Source organism: Leptonotus elevatus, chromosome 10 (assembly GCF_054856555.1).
Source record: "Leptonotus elevatus isolate MCC_2025b chromosome 10, RoL_Lele_1.0, whole genome shotgun sequence".
NCBI lineage: Eukaryota > Metazoa > Chordata > Actinopteri > Syngnathiformes > Syngnathidae > Leptonotus > Leptonotus elevatus.
This window is the reverse complement of record NC_141248.1, coordinates 9,023,405-9,041,062: the sequence shown is the minus strand read 5'-3', so window position 1 is coordinate 9,041,062 and position 17,658 is coordinate 9,023,405. Positions and strand designations below refer to the sequence as shown.

The window sequence follows — 17,658 nt, the reverse complement described above, 5'->3', positions numbered from 1 at the left end:
TATGCTGCATGCCAATGCAATAAGTTGACAAGTAAAGTCACGATCCATAAATGTTTTAAAATCCAGGTTAAAACATTTTTTTCACACACCTTTTAAGCCTGCATAAAATCAATTTCACTATTTGATCATTTATTTATTTCCTTTGCTTTTTATTTTCTTTCTTTAAATCCATCCATCCAGCTCGCCAATACATGCTCTTTCAATCATCTATGTTTGTTCCCTTTGCTCTGTTCTACTTTTAAATGCTTTTAGGTATTATGCTTTTGGTTGGGTGAAGAACATTGAGTTGCCTTGTGTATGAAATGCGCTTCATAAATAAAGTTGCCCTGCCTATAACAAATAGCTTCAGTTGCAAAAGGGCAAAATGGTCATGTCATAATATCCATAAACTCCCCGTCACTTGCTTGTTTTATGCTCTGCATTAATTGGGCAGCCATCCGCTTGAATGATTGGATATTTGCCCCACGGTAATACAATTCATGAGTTAACCTTCGTCATGAATTTACAATGAGCATCTGTTTAATAAACATGAGGGGGTGTATATAACCCAACGCTGGCTCTGGCCACCAGTAGTTGAGCAGAGGGGTTGCAGGGAGTTGAGCAGAGAGGGAGCATGTGAGGTGAGGAGCGAAGGGGGCAGTGTGTGAGAGACAGAAGGGGGTGAGACAGCCACAAGCTGGGGGAGTACAATCTTGTCAGTCAAAGACAGAAAAAACAGAGGGAATCATTCCAAAGAGGAAGATATCTGCTTCGCGTCTCTTGCTGCCTAAGTGGCCGCAGGGGGAGCCTGCATGGTGTGACCTCCTCCACTATGGGATGCAGTCTCTGTACCCTGCAGAAGCCTGAGGAACATTATAAACTGCTCTATGAAGTCTGCCAGGTACTGTAACCAAGCGTCTTCAGTATGGGCCTGAGAGGTCTCAAGAGTTGTTTTTTGTTTGTTTAGTTTTAGTTTTAGTTTTAGCTAACGCTGGTGCTTGTTAAATGTCTCACTTGCGACGTGGGAGTAAAACTGAAGCGAGAGTTGTTCCCGACCGCAGCTGAGCAGCCTGAACTCTGGCCACAGGGGTCATTGTGAGGTGGCGCGCTTGGCTTAAAGGGAGAGGATGATGAAGAGGTGACAGCTCTCTCAATGTGCCTGCTAGTGTGTGCCGACCTGTGCCCACCTCCTCATTGTCACTCCAATGCTGACTCTGTGCGTTCTGCCTTTAACCCCGGTTTGACTTTACCAAAGTTTATATTTAACACTGGGCTGCTTGTTTTGCACTTTTTTGTTGTTGCCTGAAACTAAAATGAAGCGGGGATCTTGTTGTTGCATCTTTAACATAAGGTCCCTCAAACACTTCATTCTCAGTGTATTTATTTGTAATATTAAGACAACTACTAATTTGTTGTTTTATTATCTTTTTGAAAATTACATCCTATGGAGAATTCTGTCGATTCAGTCCTTTCTTTGTAGCTAGTCATTAAAATACCTGGAACTGACTTTGCTTCAACCTTTCCTCGACTACCTTGAAGGAATCACAGGATTTTAGTCCACTACTCTTTTCTTCCGAAACTAAGACATCCAGAATAAAATCAGTCCCCAGTGAAAATATCAATATTTTAATTCAGATTTTACCTACAGTATTTTAGTTTAGAACTTTAGCACAATGGTGAAGATATGCCCTGCCAAACTAGTGGACACAGGTACGATCCCCATTTGCCCCAATGGGGGGGATAATAAATAGATTGATGGAGCAAAAAAAGTTGGCCTTATAACATTGTGTCATTATTTATTAATTTGTCAAGAAAGACTTCAAAAGAGAATTTGTTTTTTTGTTTAATGTTCTACCCATACAGAGAGGAGGCATACGTATAGTTATTGTATATGGCATCTTTGAGTAAACTTTGAATATCATTTAAATATCTCAAGGCCGAGCCGAGTGTCCTCAATTTTTGGAAATAGAAATATGGAGACCCTATGTATAACAAATGGGTTTGGGGATTTCACTTGTGTAGCGCTTTCACCCAGTCTGCTCAGTCATCAAATTGAGGTTTACTATCTTGCTCAATGACACTTCAACATGGTCACAAGGATCAATCCCAGAATGTTCAGCAAGGGAGACACCCACTCTAGCACCTGCGCCATGCCACCAAGGATTATGGGCAATAATATTAGAGGCCCATAATCCTCCACACACAATTGAGTGCTAATTCCTGCAGATGTGTGGATCATGACTGTCATTTACTTAGCTGTGCCTCATATAGGGTTGGGTTGGTTTCATCTTCCTTGCCAACAACCCTGGATTGGATCACTGTTCATGTCTTAGAGCAGTCTGTATTAATTATCTCATAGTTTACAGGCACTGTATGTAAGAGGTTTTATATACATTAAAAATCCTGCTTAAATATTCCACCTGGTGCACTGTATTGTCCTAGATGTGCAGTTTGGTGTTGTTGTATGTTGTTGTTTTAATACAATGAGTTAAGGGCAACAACGTTTAAATAAGGGACAATGCTAGCAATTGTAGGTTTGACTTGAATATGGCCTAAGCAACATACATATTTGTGACCTGACTCAAAATCCACTGAGGTTTGACTTGGCTGTCCAAAGATGTGTCCTGAAAATGTTTATTAGTGTTGACCTTGTTGCCCAGGCAACAGATAGAATATTGCTGAATCCTCGCATCTTTAAAACCATCACTTTTCAGGAAACAGGGAGGGGCTGGGAGGTTGCATGTTTGTTGAACTATTAACATTGCAATCAAATAGCCATTTTCAACACTTTAGATTGGTCAACATATTGTAAAAATAACTAACCAATAATATTGATTTGCGAGAAAAAAAAATTTAATGAACCAAATTTGGACATAGGTTTTCACCCAACAGTGTCAATATGTAATTGTTGAGTGTGACTCAATGAATGGGCAATCTACGTTGACCTTTAGAAAGAGCCAATAGCCAACAACACCAAAAATGATCGAGGAAGACATCCTTGCGCTATGGAAAAGCTAAGTGACCCGCCATAAAAAAGACCATTGGCATTCATTGGTTTTAATCAGCTCAGCCTTTGTCTCTTGGCACCTGTATATGTACTGTGTGAGTATTTTTACCTTCTTACTTTCATTGATTTTTGATTGCAGCTTGATTTAAAATGTAGGTTGTAAGTTGACAAAAATGTTTAGACAGTTTGTTCATTTGATGGAGGACAGAAAATAGGCTACTTTATTTTGAAATCAGGTCTTAAGTGAGGCTCTGATAGCGTACTAGTTCACTCGGTTGGCTTCAATGGATCTAGCAGAGACTCTGTTCCAACCTCAGTAACAGTGAGTGAGTGTCCTTTTCTATCGGTGACCATGTAGTTCGTTTTTCACCCAAAGTCAGTCTGTTAGGCTCCAGCTTACTGGTGACAGAGTAAGCGGTATGAAAAATGAATTGATGGTCACAAAATGGACATTCCTGAAAGCAGCCGTGCTATCCTCTTGTCTAAACACTGAAACACATGTTATATAAACGGTAAACATATTATGTAAATACCCGTTTGTCAAATTAATTCATTAATGGCAGAACACAGGGCTGTTGTTACACGTGCCACTCAAGATAATGAGATTGAAAACACGTCTCCAGGGACGTATAAATGTACTGCATCGAGCAGAGGCACAATACTCCTGTAAGTGAAATTCTCAACACAAACACGCACACATTGTAGTATCAAATATACACTGGTGGATAACACCAGGAAGATAAGTGCATGCGAGAAAAAGTATAGTAAAAGAAATACAGTGTCTTCAACGTCTCATATTGACAATCTTGTCATCTTCTGTATGAACATTTTTTTCCAAAATGCAAAAATGTACAGGAAGAAATTCTCCCGTTTTTATAAAAGCATTCTTGTGTAAACATTCCTTTAGATTTTGTCGCAGTGTTGCAACAATAGTGGTGATCAGCTCAAATCATCCCCTCTTAGAGTTGTTGATGGTAAATTGTGATCAAATCACAACAAGATTTGGATTGCATCGATTTTGGGATCAAAATCCACTGAAATTACAGACTTGACACACAAAGTATGTTTGATGTTGAACGAATTATGAAGTCTGTTTAATATTCTCTGAACAACTCTTGACTCTCTTATTAGTTAATAAGACCTCTTTGTCTCTTTAAAGCTACAAACAAGCAAACATTTTATTTTTGTGAATACAACTTCTTTTGATTTTTATGTAGACCGTCTACAGTCGAAATATTATCAAGCTCTATTAAACAGTGTTGACAGTGTTCAACAGAATTGTTTTCCCTTTTCATAATGATGACCATACAAAACCTGAGCCTTATTGTGCCGCGGGGTTCCTTTTTAAACTTGACCCTTCTGGCAGTGGGGTAGCCTTCTGTCCTCTCTTCAAAGCACAAGGTAAGTGCCATGCGGCGATGTAAGTATAGCTGCTTTGTCAGGGACTTTGCGGTACAGGTCTTGAAAACTCAGTCTGACAGTCCAAGTGCGCTTAATTTATCCAAAAGCGCCTTATATTGGCCGAGGCGCCATGCTGAGGACCCAGAGCTTAATTAGAGCCCTCAGTACAAGATGGCTATTGAGGCTGTGATCCACACTGAACTGAGTCAGACTATTGTTTGTCTGCTAAGTCCTTTGCTTTTTTCTCAAATCTACTCAGCCGACTCCCACCACCCCACTTCCCCGCCTAGGAACATCGTTTTGACCAGAAACAATTAATCTGCCTAGCAAAATAAGCCTGATCTTTGCGGCTTCCCAGTTGCCAGGGGTTAATTATCCATACTTCTGAGTGAAGTTTGCAAATATATCTTACTCAGCTCAAGAAACCAAGTAGTCACTTTGCCAGATGATCTCAGTGTGACTTCTGCTGAACAGCGAGCTTGGCAAACTGAGATGGAGACATTTGTTTAAGTCACAGTCAGCCATCTGCCCTTCCCCACCATCAAACACCACCGCCATCAAAGTGGTTACCAAAACACACACGACTCTATAATGAGGCTTGACACCAACGGTGTCGAGTGACAAAGAAGGGATCGCAAGCCCCACAAACCACTGTGCTACTGAAGCCTGACACGGAAGGTTCTTAATAACAGCTCGGATCATCCCCGTTGTGCTCTCACATCTGTTCGACACTGGAGCAGGTGGCTGTTGCCACTGGGGAGTGCTCATGGAACTGCATATACTCTGGTAGTCCAACGCAAATGGAATAAAGAATTACAGTCCCAACAGAGACATACAATTATCTATAAATCAGAAAAAAATCTAACAAACCTGTAGTAAATAGATAACTACAATTTGCACACTGTACATATTAAGACACAGTTTGAGCAGTGACTTCACTGAATGAGCCCAGTAGCTACCTTAGTAAGCTAGTTAGCATCATGTATGTGGAGCTGAGAGGGCCTGGGCAGCAGTAAAGGATAACGGTGCTAATGAAACGTGACATGTCTCTAGGTCGCGTAGCTGCTGGTTGATATTACAATACTCTGTAAACACCACCTTTCACTCTGTTGTTTACCTCCTCTATCAGAGCACAGCGAATGGTATTTCTTTACAGTTGAGTTTGTCTCTCCAGGTTCAGATGCTCAGGTACAACAGCTTGTCACTTTATTTGTATGAGAAGACTTGATGAAGTTGTTGTTCTTTTTTGGTTGTTTAGGTCAGGAGTATTCAGCTAAAATTGAAAAAGGCACAGAAAAAGACGCTTTTTTTAAGCAAAGATCCGGAAGATCCTGGAGTGTATAGTGATATAAATTTAGGTTGCCAAGTCACTGTATCTACATCTGCTTGTAATCAATATCTGAGTCAAATTTACTCAGTGCAACTCAGAAAATCTCTTGCCATTTTTTTTCTGTAGTGAAGACCACACCAACTGAGACCAAGACGTTATTGAGACTAGAGAGTATCGAGACCAAGACAAGACCAATATATATATAGCCCTGCCCAAGACTGAGACAAGTCCAAGTAAAAATACAGTTCCTTGAATTCCGAGACGAAACCGAGACCCTCAAAAAGTGATCTTAAACTTGAGAGCAGTCTCGAGACCTAGGCGATCTCGAGGACGGCAACACTACCAGAAAGTAAAAACCCTGCCACAGTTTGGCGTTAGCCACAGGTGCTTCTACTCAACCGACGATAAACGAGCTTGTGTAAGAGAACAGGAATGTTGTAGATGATTAAAGTTATTTTATCTGGTTACACAAGTGTGTTACATGGATTACCAGTCTGATGAAAAAGCGTTGAGGTCTGTTACACAGTGCTTCAGCAGTGAATTCCAGAAACCACAGCTGTGTGAATTCCTCACCGACCACTAACAAAACAGACGTGATTTAGAACTAATTAGTATTCCTTTAAGTGCTGCTTTTCTCTTGTCATTAAATGGATTTAACAGAGACCTTTCTCAGAGGATTCACCGGGGGTTGTCAGAGTCACTTCTGCATGACAGTCACGGTTCGTTATGTCAACATGGACAATGACTCAAGTTCATCTGCAAAGGCAAATGTGACCCTAGATTAACAGAGGGCAATCTGTGACACAAAACATTTTACTTTGCATCATTCCAGCATGTTTTAGTTGCAACTATATTTTTTCAAACTGTTAAAGTACAAGGTTATGATAGCATAGTCTGAGATCTTCTGAGTGATGAAGCAACGTTATTGTGTCAGGAAAGTGTTGTGTGTTTTTCTCCCCAGTGTTCCGCAACGGGCCATTCAGTGTCAGAGGTGAGAGTAGTAAATAGAGGCTGTGGGACCCCCTCCACAGCTGGGAGGAGGCTCCTCCCATTGGGAGCACTGGAGCAGAATGTGCTAGGCTCAACAGAAGAAGGGGGCTAAAGGCTTTGTCTCTGGTTCACTGCCTTCAAGTAGCCCCGGGATTCCTGGCAACCAGGTTGCCTGCTGGAGACGACATGCAGCATGAAGGAAACACAAAGGAGCTTGTATTTCTCAGATGATGTGCAACATCGGTGCTCGCTGTGGGGCATAAATGAATATCAGAAAAGTTGTCTGATTTGGGGATGGTTTATTACCGATTTATTGCAAAACAGCAACTGTTCGGTTTATTTTTTTTTACATTTATGATAATGTGATGGTTGTGGTTCACCAATGATGAGATTTATTTTTTGTTAGATTTGTGTTCAGTGGTGTGAAAACTCACTCGATGCACACGTTACTAACAAAATGTTGGCATTGTTTTGATGTTAAGGTTTAAGTCTGCTGAGATGATCCAATTATCCTTGAAGCTCAGGATTAACATTAATCCGTGCTGCTTGTTAGTTGGCACATATCCTCTCCCTGATTGCTGCATGAGGGTTACGTATTTTCCCCGTTATATTCATCATTCCTCTTCAGGCTTAGACATCCTCAAAAGCACACTTGCCTCTGGTTTGTATTTGCCCTGCTTCACAGAAAGAAATTCTGATATTATTTCAGAAATGCTTAGTCTTCAAAAACAAAAGATTAAAGATTTATGGTATACCGAATGACACGCAGAAGCATATGCTTCGCTCAAAAGTAACTTATTTCTAAGGAAGCTTTTAGTATGTTCAGTTATGTGGCAGGAGGAGGGACCATAGGAGAGATTACCCATCCTATTTAAGGCAGGAATGTTGTCTCAGTATTAAGTAGAGATCAATCGATGTATTTTTTTCAGGGCAGATACCGACGCCGATGATTAGTAGTCAAGGAGGCTGATAACCGATATTTGAAGCCAATATTCATTTTCAGTATTAAAAAAAAACGGGGGGGAGGATATTAGCATCAACATTTTTTTAAATGCAAATGCCAATCTTGTCTCTGTTGTAATGTTTTAAAGCCTGTTTATTGAACACTTTTTCTGACTTTTCAAAATGTAGAAGTTATTGATACGTCTTAAAAAGTTAATTGGAAACGTAAACAGGTAAATGCCTTAGCTCTCTATAGTTTTCTACAGTAAATAGTTTTTCCCCAAAATAAAAAAATACCTGAAATCTTAAACTTTCACATTTCTTTGTTTGAATGTCAAACAAAAACACATGATTCAGAAGGTTCCCAGGGTCAGTAGCATCTCTTGTAAAGTTAACTGCAATTTTAAATAAATAGCTCACTGAGATTAAAATTGTTTTAGATTTACCTATATCGGCCGTCAGATTTAAAAAAAGGCAGATGCCGATATTCGTCATAATGCCCAATATTAGGGATAGACCTCTATAATCGGCGGTCTATCCCTAGTATTTAGAAGAATTATTGTGATAAATCAGAGACGGACGCTGTCACTCCAGTCTGGCTATCACTTCTTTTGGGCGGGTATGTCAAATTTTATAAAATATCCGCTTCTGTTAATGAGTCCATCGTATACCATGCGTCTTACCCAAAGTCAACTCGGATAGGCCTGTGAACATGAGCAAGATATGTGTTATTAGATGAATGAATGGATTTATTGATGGATGGTTTCTTGTTGTTCAACTCTCATCTATTAGTGAAGTATTTTGTCCTCGCCTCTCTGTCTTCAGGTTAATGGCAAAGACCTCTCAAAAGCGACCCATGACCAAGCAGTGGAGGCTTTCCGTACTGCCAAGGATCCCATCATGGTCCAGGTTTTGCGTCGGGCCCCTCTGCCCAAACTGGTCTCCCCCAGCGCTGACACCCAACTGTCAGATAGCAGCACCCAGACGGAAATCACCCTCCAACACATTATGCCCCTTGCCAAGTTGCCACCACCGTCACCCCCAGTGCTTGAAGAGTACCTGCTACCAAATAAGTACGTACACATACCTTAATCTATGTACTGTATGTAATGTTAAATAACCAAACTAAAACTACTGCAAGCATGATCTAAGTGCTCTCCCAACCCCGTTTTAAGTAATCAGTGGTATTTTACTTGATCATCCACATTGTTTCTCTATTTTGGTAAAACAACTGTGCGTACTGGGTAGATTCAAAATCACTCAAATACAGACAGACCTTTCACGCCGGCAATTAATTGGGAGCATGGCACCTTATCGCAATGCTGTGATCACAGATGGGAACACGTACCTGTCACAGGATCCGACAACTTCCCACGGGGCACACGGGCAAATTAAACAGAGAGTCGTGTTAGTGGAGATTTGCATATTCTCTTTGTTTCTTTCTGTGGCAGGCGTTAAAGATTGGAGAGTGTGGCTGCATTTTGCTCTCCTGAGCAGAAACCATCAGCTAAAATGAATAATTTTCATTTCTTTAATTGATATCCTCATCAAATCACAGAGCATACTGTGTTAATTTGGGATGGGCCTCTGGGTAGCTCTGCTGTTAATAACTGTAGTGGGGTATCTACTTGAAGTTCATTTTACCAGCCTAGTATCCCCTTTTTGAGTTTGTCCTGCATTCTGTCTTTTTCAGGCATCCTCCTGGACATGAATATTTTGACCCCAATGATTTCCTGGATGGGATTAATCAGGACATCGAACGTGAAGAGCTAGAATATGAAGTAAGCGTTTTCTTCTGTTTTGAATGTTGATCAACAGTTTAATTATTAAATTATTCTGAAACTGGCCAATTTGTTAGTTAAAGTGCCTTTTATTTTTATTGAATGTGTATCCTTTGAATGCAATTACAAAGTGGTCGGCGATGGTAAAATATATCGATTGAAACAATCACTGTTTCCATTATTATTTTACATTTTTATGTAAAATGTTCAGTGTACAAAAATAGAATTTCGCTTTAGAGGCATGTCTGATGATGATGTAATCTAATAATTGAAATCTCTGATGGAAAATATTCGCTCAAAATGTACAAATTAAACTCCATCTTCTGAATAATTTTCATCTTAACTGCGCATAACATGAACAAATGCGTTATTTGTTCAATAAGCTGACTTGGCCTCGCCTTTGTGTCTCCAGTCAATGCCCTTTCAAGTGTGCACAGTACTAATATATCCGAGTTGATATTGATTAGCTCTCTCGCTACATACAGACACTGATGTGAAAGCCAGACAGGGGTCATTACTCACTTGCGATAAGGCTTAATAAGTCTTTCCTAAGCCCCGTGTCGTAGAGATGAGTGGATGTCAGATAATTAGATAGAACAGCTAATAGATCAGTCGTGATGAATCTGTTGATGTCCGTTAACAATCCCAGGATGAGGCCATGATGTAGCTGCAAGGTCACGGACTCCGAGACATCTTGACCTCTATCCACCCCGTTCCCCGTCACGCTGCCACCCGGTCAAAACCGGAGCGTCTTTTGTTTAGGCTCCATCATAGAAAGGTCACCAGCAATAATGGAGCCCTCCTGTAGGTTACGTTCACTCTCCAGTCAAATGTGATCCAAATTCATGGTAGTATGAACGGCTCAATTCCGATTTTTGCATATCCGACTTGGGTCACTTTCATATGTGGTCCTCTAGATCGGATTACTTTCAGATTTTTTTCAATGCGACCTCACTCTGAACGGACAGGTCGCATGTATCCGACCTATACGTTATCAAAAGCCCAATATGTTCACCACACGGGCGGCGGTGAGTATTTGCGAGGGAGACTACTGACAATCATTCATGAATCTGCAAAGTTGCTTTGAGTAACAGTGTTGACTTTATATTGGACTTGAATTTACCCCCACTTGAGACATGAAGTATAAAGTGGACATTTGTAGTGATATTAGTAATTTAGCTCCGCAGGCGGTTCATTTATTACGTGCGCGGCAATGATGTGAAATAAATTAGATGATCAAAATGCCTTGCCTTATTTACGCAAAATATTTCTCCATCCTCCTGCATCGCTCCTCCATAGATGTGAGATGATAAAAATACCGTATACTTGTTATACTGTGTTTACTTCCTTAAACAATACGTTGTGAGTGACGTCGTCTCTTCTTCTTCACATGTGGGTCGCTTTGGTTCACACAATAAACAGACTGAGGTTGCAATTAAATGTACATTTACACAAAACGTAAAAAATCGGATTTGACCAAAAAATCTGAATTAATTAGCCTCAGTTATGTCAGGATCAGTCCCATAATTGTAGGATGTCACTCAATTCAGTCATTCAGTCATCCGTTTGCATCTTTCTAATTACAGAAATGTCCGAGCCTGAAACTGAAACTGGTCCTCCCGTAATCTTAAATTGTTGGGACTTTTCTGCAAGCGGACCCACCCTAAAGTCTTCTTGGGACGCACAACTTAATTCACCAGTCAGGGCCCTCACTCCTTTTTTTCATAGTTTACCAAAACATTTAGACAATTATTTTCTTGTAAATAAATACATATGTAGCATTTTCCAAATCTGTGTCTTGAAGCGAGGACATCTTATACCTTCAACCCACTTTTGGGGGTTGAACCTTCACAGATGTGTGGCCTGTCCCGGATAACGAAACTACAATTAAGTGTGAGATTGCAGGTGTTGACAGGCGAGGCCGCGTTTGCCTGCTGTTCACGGCATCGTTTCTCATTCTGTCATGGCCTCTTAGAAAGGCCAATAGCTACCCAGCATGTGGCTGCAAGATTAATGAGTGATTGATACATCATTCGTCCTCAGTGATTTAATTTCAGATTCGACCACTATTCCAATGCAACGTTTTTATTTGTATGTTTTCACAAAAAAAACATTGTTATGTAGATATTTGACACAAATATGCGATGTATGTATCTCAACAGGAAGTAGATCTGTACAGGGCCAACATCCAAGACAAGCTCGGCTTGACGATCTGTTACAGGACTGATGATGAGGATGAAGCTGGGATCTACATTAGTGAGGTACGCTTCATTGAGAGAATGGATGGATGGTGCCGTGGTGGTTGCTGCTAGTGATGGCAAAATGAAGCTTCATGAAGCATTTGCGATATTTTTTGACTCCTCTAGATGGTGCTCTTGGTTTAAAGATAAAGGCAAGTGCAATGAAAATGGATTACATTTGCATTGCATCTTTGAATCATGAGTGCCATCTAGAGGAGTCAAAAAATATCGCAAATGCTTCATGAAGCTTCATTTTGCCATCACTAGTTGCTGCTACTTTTTTTCTTTTTTTTTTGTAGTCCTCCATCAAAACAGACTGGTAAATCAAAATGATTCCATCTTGTCACTAACTGTTTTAATCTCTCTTTAGGTTGATCCAAACAGCATTGCCGCTAAAGATGGCAGAATTCGCGAAGGTGACAAAATTGTCCAGGTGAGAGCTGATATTCTTGGCTTATACATGTCTGTTTGTTATGACCACCTAGCAGATGCTTTTAAATAAGTATTTTCTTCATGTCCATGAAGATCAATGGCATCGAGATCCAAAACCGTGAAGATGCAGTTGTGCTGCTGACCAGTGAAGGGAATCCGAATATCTCTCTATTGGTTGCCAGACCACAAATGCAGGTAACCAGGGTCATTACAGAAGCTAATTCAGTAAAGCATAAGTCACTTTTTTGTGTTTGACGACAACTTCATCACAATGTTGTGACTCCGATTCCTTCTCTTTACCGTGACTCAGCTGGATGAGGGCTGGATGGATGACGACAGGAATGACTTCCTCGATGACCTTCACATGGACATGTTGGAGCAGCAGCATCATCAAGCGATGCAGTTCACTGCCAGCATGCTGCAGCAGGTACTTTTGACGCACACACACTACAGACAAAGACATGGATGTGACAAGCAAAGAAAAATGTGCTTATCTTAAAGTGACAGTGTGTAGACTTTAATGCCATCTAGTGGTGAACTACTTATTATTAATTTCAATAATATTCAAAAGAATATGTTCTATCATATCAATGTAATTTTTTCAAAATAATCATAGGTCTAGTAGTCGTTAATTTTATTAGATAGGTCGCGCCACGCCTTACAAGAGGCTGACATATTTCGCCTCAATCTTTCTGCTACGGATATCCGAAGGCGAACAACTTTGCGAACGTAGTTAGCAGGTGGTCGTCGTTGAGTCCTGTGGTTTGGTCTCCCGCCGCTTTGCTCTCGTTAGCTTTTGCTAGCTTCTCCCGCTAGCCGCTCTTGTTAGCCAATCCAGCTAGTTCTTGCTAGCCACTCTTGCTCGCCGCTCGACCTAGCTCCTGCTTACCGGGTTGCTCACTCACTTCAAATAATATTTGGAGGTAAGTGGTGGTAGACTTGCGAAGTGTGGTCTCTCCAAGGCACAGTTGTGTGCGTGCTTCAAAATTGTTGCAATCTATTAGTTCACCACTAGATGGCATTAACTCTGACACAGTCCCTTACACAGCACTTACTTGCTAATGCAAGCACACATTGAGTTCCTACACGTATTGACTCGATTCAAAAGCATATTACATTCCCCTTCATCTGACGATTAGCGTGGATTTTAAACATAGAAGGGCCAAAACATGCCTTGTGAAAATTAAACTGCACTAAAAAAAACTAACCACAAGTGGGTACTAAAACTATACAAATGGAAATCAACCCAACCTTTATAACAGATGTGCTGCTTTTAATATTGCGACATGACGACGATGATATATTGTGGCAGTTTTAATATTGCAATATCACAATATTGCCGTTCTCGTTACAGCCCTACAAACTAATGTCGCTTTTTCATTAGCCCCGCACAGCACGCTAACACTCCACACCACACCTCACGGAACGACACTACACGGCCGCCATTGCATTTCCATTACAACAGGCGCGCGGCGGGAAGGGGGCGGGATCATTTGAACTGTCCAAGCCAAGCTTGCACTCTCGCAGTGCGTGCGGCTTTGCCATAACATTTCATGAGTGACAAGTTGCGCCAACATTGAACCGTATTCACAATTTTATATGGACCACCATGGATGAAATATTGCGATCTTGATTTCACGACCGGCTCGCGAAGCTTGCTGCCTGCGCTATTTCTGAATGGGAAAACTCATTCATTTAACTGTGGCTCAAGCTCTCATTCAAGTAAATGGGAACACAGGGGAGCGTTGTGCACTCGCAATTTTTTTTTAAACCACAATCATTACAAATCCATCCACAAGTACTTTGTAAATTGTAAATATAGTTATATATATTTATTCTATATACTGTACTTTTGTGACTTTAGAGAAGACTGGCGAGTGCCTCTGCCTTTCTCGCGTAAAACCAGAAAATGGCCGTTTGCCACGGCATTGCTGCATTGCTATCAGCCAATCAGATAACAGGTGACGACACGACCCCACTCGGCCCGAGACGACCGCCGCTGCAGAACCACCTCCGAGATGGTTCTAAACAGCGGTTGCAACGGAACCGCTCTGCCCCGAAAAAGTCCCATGGAGACGCAAACAACCGGGGACAAAAAATGCCACTTCGGTGTGGAACCGGTCCGGTGGAAATGCACCATAAATGTGTGATAGTGAGCACTTCTCCTTTGTCGAGATAATCCATCCCACCTCACAGGTGTGCCATATCAAGATGCTGATTAGACACCACTCCCCAACAGAAAGCTAATTAGTACTGACTGGTTTTCCGAGTCCCAAGAACCCCCCCTACCCACAATAAAACAAAACTGCACCTTTCAGTGGCCTTTTATTGTGGGCAGCCTAAGTCAAATCAGTATCTTGATATGGAACACCTTTTAAGGTGTGATGGATTATCTTGGCAAAGGAGAAATGCTCACCATCACAGATTTAGACTGGTTTGTGAAAAATATTTGAGAGAAATTGTGACATTGTGTATGTGGAAGAAGTTTTACATCTTTGAGTTCATCTCATCTGAGTTGTCTTTTTTTGGGCAGAAGAAGCATGAGGAAGATGGCGGCACCACTGACACGGCCACACTTCTCTCCAATCACCACGAAAAAGACAGCGGAGTTGGCCGTACCGACGAGAGCACACGAAACGATGAGAGTTCCGAACAGGAGAACATCGCTGACGACCACACAACCGCATCCAACACACTGAGCAGCTGCAGAAAACTCACCTACAGCCAGGACACCCTCGGGAGTGCTGACCTGCCTTTCAGCAGCGAGTCGTTCATCTCCGCCGACTACGTCGACACCGACTTTCTTGGCATCCCCGCCGATGAATGCGAGCGCTTCCGAGAACTCCTGGAGCTCAAGTGCCAAATGAGGAACGGAGGAATTCACGGCTTGTATAGCCACGGTGCTGGCGCGGAAGGCCAAGACCAGGAAGTTGTGGACAAAGAGCTGGAGCTGCTCAACGAGGAGCTGCGCAACATCGAGCTGGAGTGCCTTCACATCGTCCGCGCCCACAAGATGCAGCAGCTTCGGGAGCAATGTCGTGAATCCTGGATGCTCCACAACAGCGGCTTCCGCAACTACAATACGAGCATAGATGCGCGTCGCCATGAGCTATCAGACATTACAGAGACGCCGGAGAAATCTGACAAAGACAGCTCCAGCGCTTACAATACTGGCGAGAGCTGCCGCAGCACACCTCTTACGTTGGAGCTGTCTCCAGACAACTCTCTGCGTCGTGGGCCAGAGAACCAAGCTGACGGGAAGATGCTCAAATCTCTTCAAGAAGGTTCCAGTCTGAGCAAAACCCTTTCAAAGGATCCGGAGCAAGTAGAAAGCAAGGAGGGGAAACTAGGAGAGTCCAGCCAAGCCGGGAGAAGCTTTGCTCAGCCACGCTCGCTTTATAAACACGCGCACATCCCTGCCCATGCGCAGCACTACCAGAGCTACATGCAGCTGATCCAGCAGAAATCCGCTGTGGAGTACGCCCAAAGTCAAATGAGCCTGGTCAGCATGTGTCGGGATCCAAGCGAGCCGGGCCACAAGATGGAGTGGAAGGTGAAAGTCCGCAGCGACGGTACCCGATATATCACCAAGCGGCCGATTCGGGACAAGTTGCTGAGGGAGCGCGCCCTGCGCATCCACGAGGAGCGCAGCGGCATGACCACGGACGACGACGCCATCAGCGAGCTGAAGATGGGCCGCTACTGGAGCAAGGAAGAGAGGAAGCAGCACGCCGTCCGTTCCAAGGAGCAGAGGCAACGGCGCCAGTTCATGAAGCAGAGCCGAGCCGATTGCCTGAAGGAGCAGGTCAGCCCGGAGGACAAAAAGGAGCCCAATATCATTGAACTCAGCAACAAAAAGATGATGAAAAAGAGAAATAAGAAAATATTTGACAACTGGATGACCATCCAGGAACTGCTGACTCATGGTACCAAGTCACCAGATGGCACTAAAGTTTACACCTCACTCCTGTCTGTGACTACGGTCTAAGTTCTAAGTGCTCTGGATTTCACCAGATTGGAGGGTGGTGAACTGTAAATAGGACACAGATTTCTGCTAAATTGTTGTACATAGGAAGGAAAAAAAACACTTTTATGGACAGTTTCCACGAATTTGATTCAATGGTTGCTTAATTGGACTACATTTGGTTACGGGCTGGACTGTAGGAAACTTTTTTGCAAATTAATACACATACTTTTTCTACCTTTGTGCTTGCTCTTTTGAATAATCTTGGAAGCGTACTTTTTATTGGATGTATGAAATGTGCCATACATAAACAGCCAGCATTAACACTATTTTACGATATTTTGTTCTTACTATATTGTATATCTTTTGTCAGTATTCTTCTGCTTTGCATACTCTTCTTTTATGGAAACAAATGTTTGTTTTTCCCACAAAGTATAACTCATAATCCTTTTTACAAGGTCTTTGGTAAATAAAATAAAAATGTTTGAATGTAAAAAAAAAAGTCATTTTCCTATAATGGTGTTGATTTCCAAAAGTTATTACCATCAGCAACATACTGTAGATCATCATAACATTTATGTGCCTATGTTTAGAAGAAAAAAAAGGTATTTCATATCATTATTGACTTTGTGTTTGTGTTTAAGCACAATTTATAGTCACTTTTGCTTTCTTAGGCTTTTATATACTGAAGTCAATAACAGCATCATAAATCCTTAGTTAGACGCAAAATTTGACATCCTGTAAAATGACAGAAATAAATTATTGTTTTATATGTGATGAGCACACTTGGTTGGAATTGTTTGTTAGAAGTGTGGGGTATGTCTGGTAAGAACAAAAATAAAACACAATGGACTTAATATATAAATATGTACAGGGATAGACCCCCGGCCGATTATCGGTGTTGATATTTGTCAAAATGCCAAATATTGCCATTAGCCTTTTTACGTATCTGAGCTGATCTCTCACTGAGTGCTTGCGAACGTCACGAATTTCAAGTTTTCATCAGGATTTGTAAGATGTTCACAGACAGTTTTTACTTGTTGAAAATAAATTTTGAACATGTTCAGACGACTTTTCACCCTCTGCAAAGATCTTTTGAAACATTTTATGATCCCTGATGAAAATCCCAAATTAGCTACATTCGCATGTATTTGTCGCTCAAGGTAACTTTTCATTTATGTATTTATTTTAATTTCCACTTTAGAATAGATGATGCTAACACTAGGAACTCCCTACACTTTTTATTTTTAAAAATATATATAATAATAATAATAATAATAAAATTAAGAAATTATGTTTAAACTTTGGAAAATGCTATTCACAGTAGAAAACTTTACGGAGCTATTTACTTGATTAGTTTTTAATTTGATTTAGCTTAACACATGGTGATGACCTTGGAAGTTTTAAACAAAACTGTCTATTCCTTACATGTTTTAAATTAAAAGACAAACCTTCAAAATGTAAAAAAATTAAAAAAAAATTTAACAATCATGTTTAATGGCATATCAACACAGGTTTGTTTGTTTTTTACACGAAGATTTTCTCTTTTATCGGCCTTAAGAAAACCATATCGGTCTATCGCTAATATATAC

General features: G+C 41.2%; 1 protein-coding gene across 1 annotated transcript in view; it reads left to right on the top strand.

The window, feature by feature from the left end:
• Nucleotides 1–16,843, top strand: part of pdzrn3b (PDZ domain containing RING finger 3b) — a 101,060-nt gene extending 84,217 nt beyond the window's left edge. The window contains exons 4-10 of the mRNA XM_086087768.1: nt 8,475–8,722; nt 9,343–9,430; nt 11,593–11,691; nt 12,041–12,103; nt 12,196–12,297; nt 12,413–12,529; nt 14,636–16,843. Of these exons, the coding sequence (XP_085943894.1) occupies nt 8,475–8,722; nt 9,343–9,430; nt 11,593–11,691; nt 12,041–12,103; nt 12,196–12,297; nt 12,413–12,529; nt 14,636–16,090 (2,172 nt within the window). The 3' untranslated portion in view covers nt 16,091–16,843. The remainder of the gene's footprint in view (nt 1–8,474; nt 8,723–9,342; nt 9,431–11,592; nt 11,692–12,040; nt 12,104–12,195; nt 12,298–12,412; nt 12,530–14,635) is intronic.
• Nucleotides 16,844–17,658: the final 815 nt, after the last annotated feature.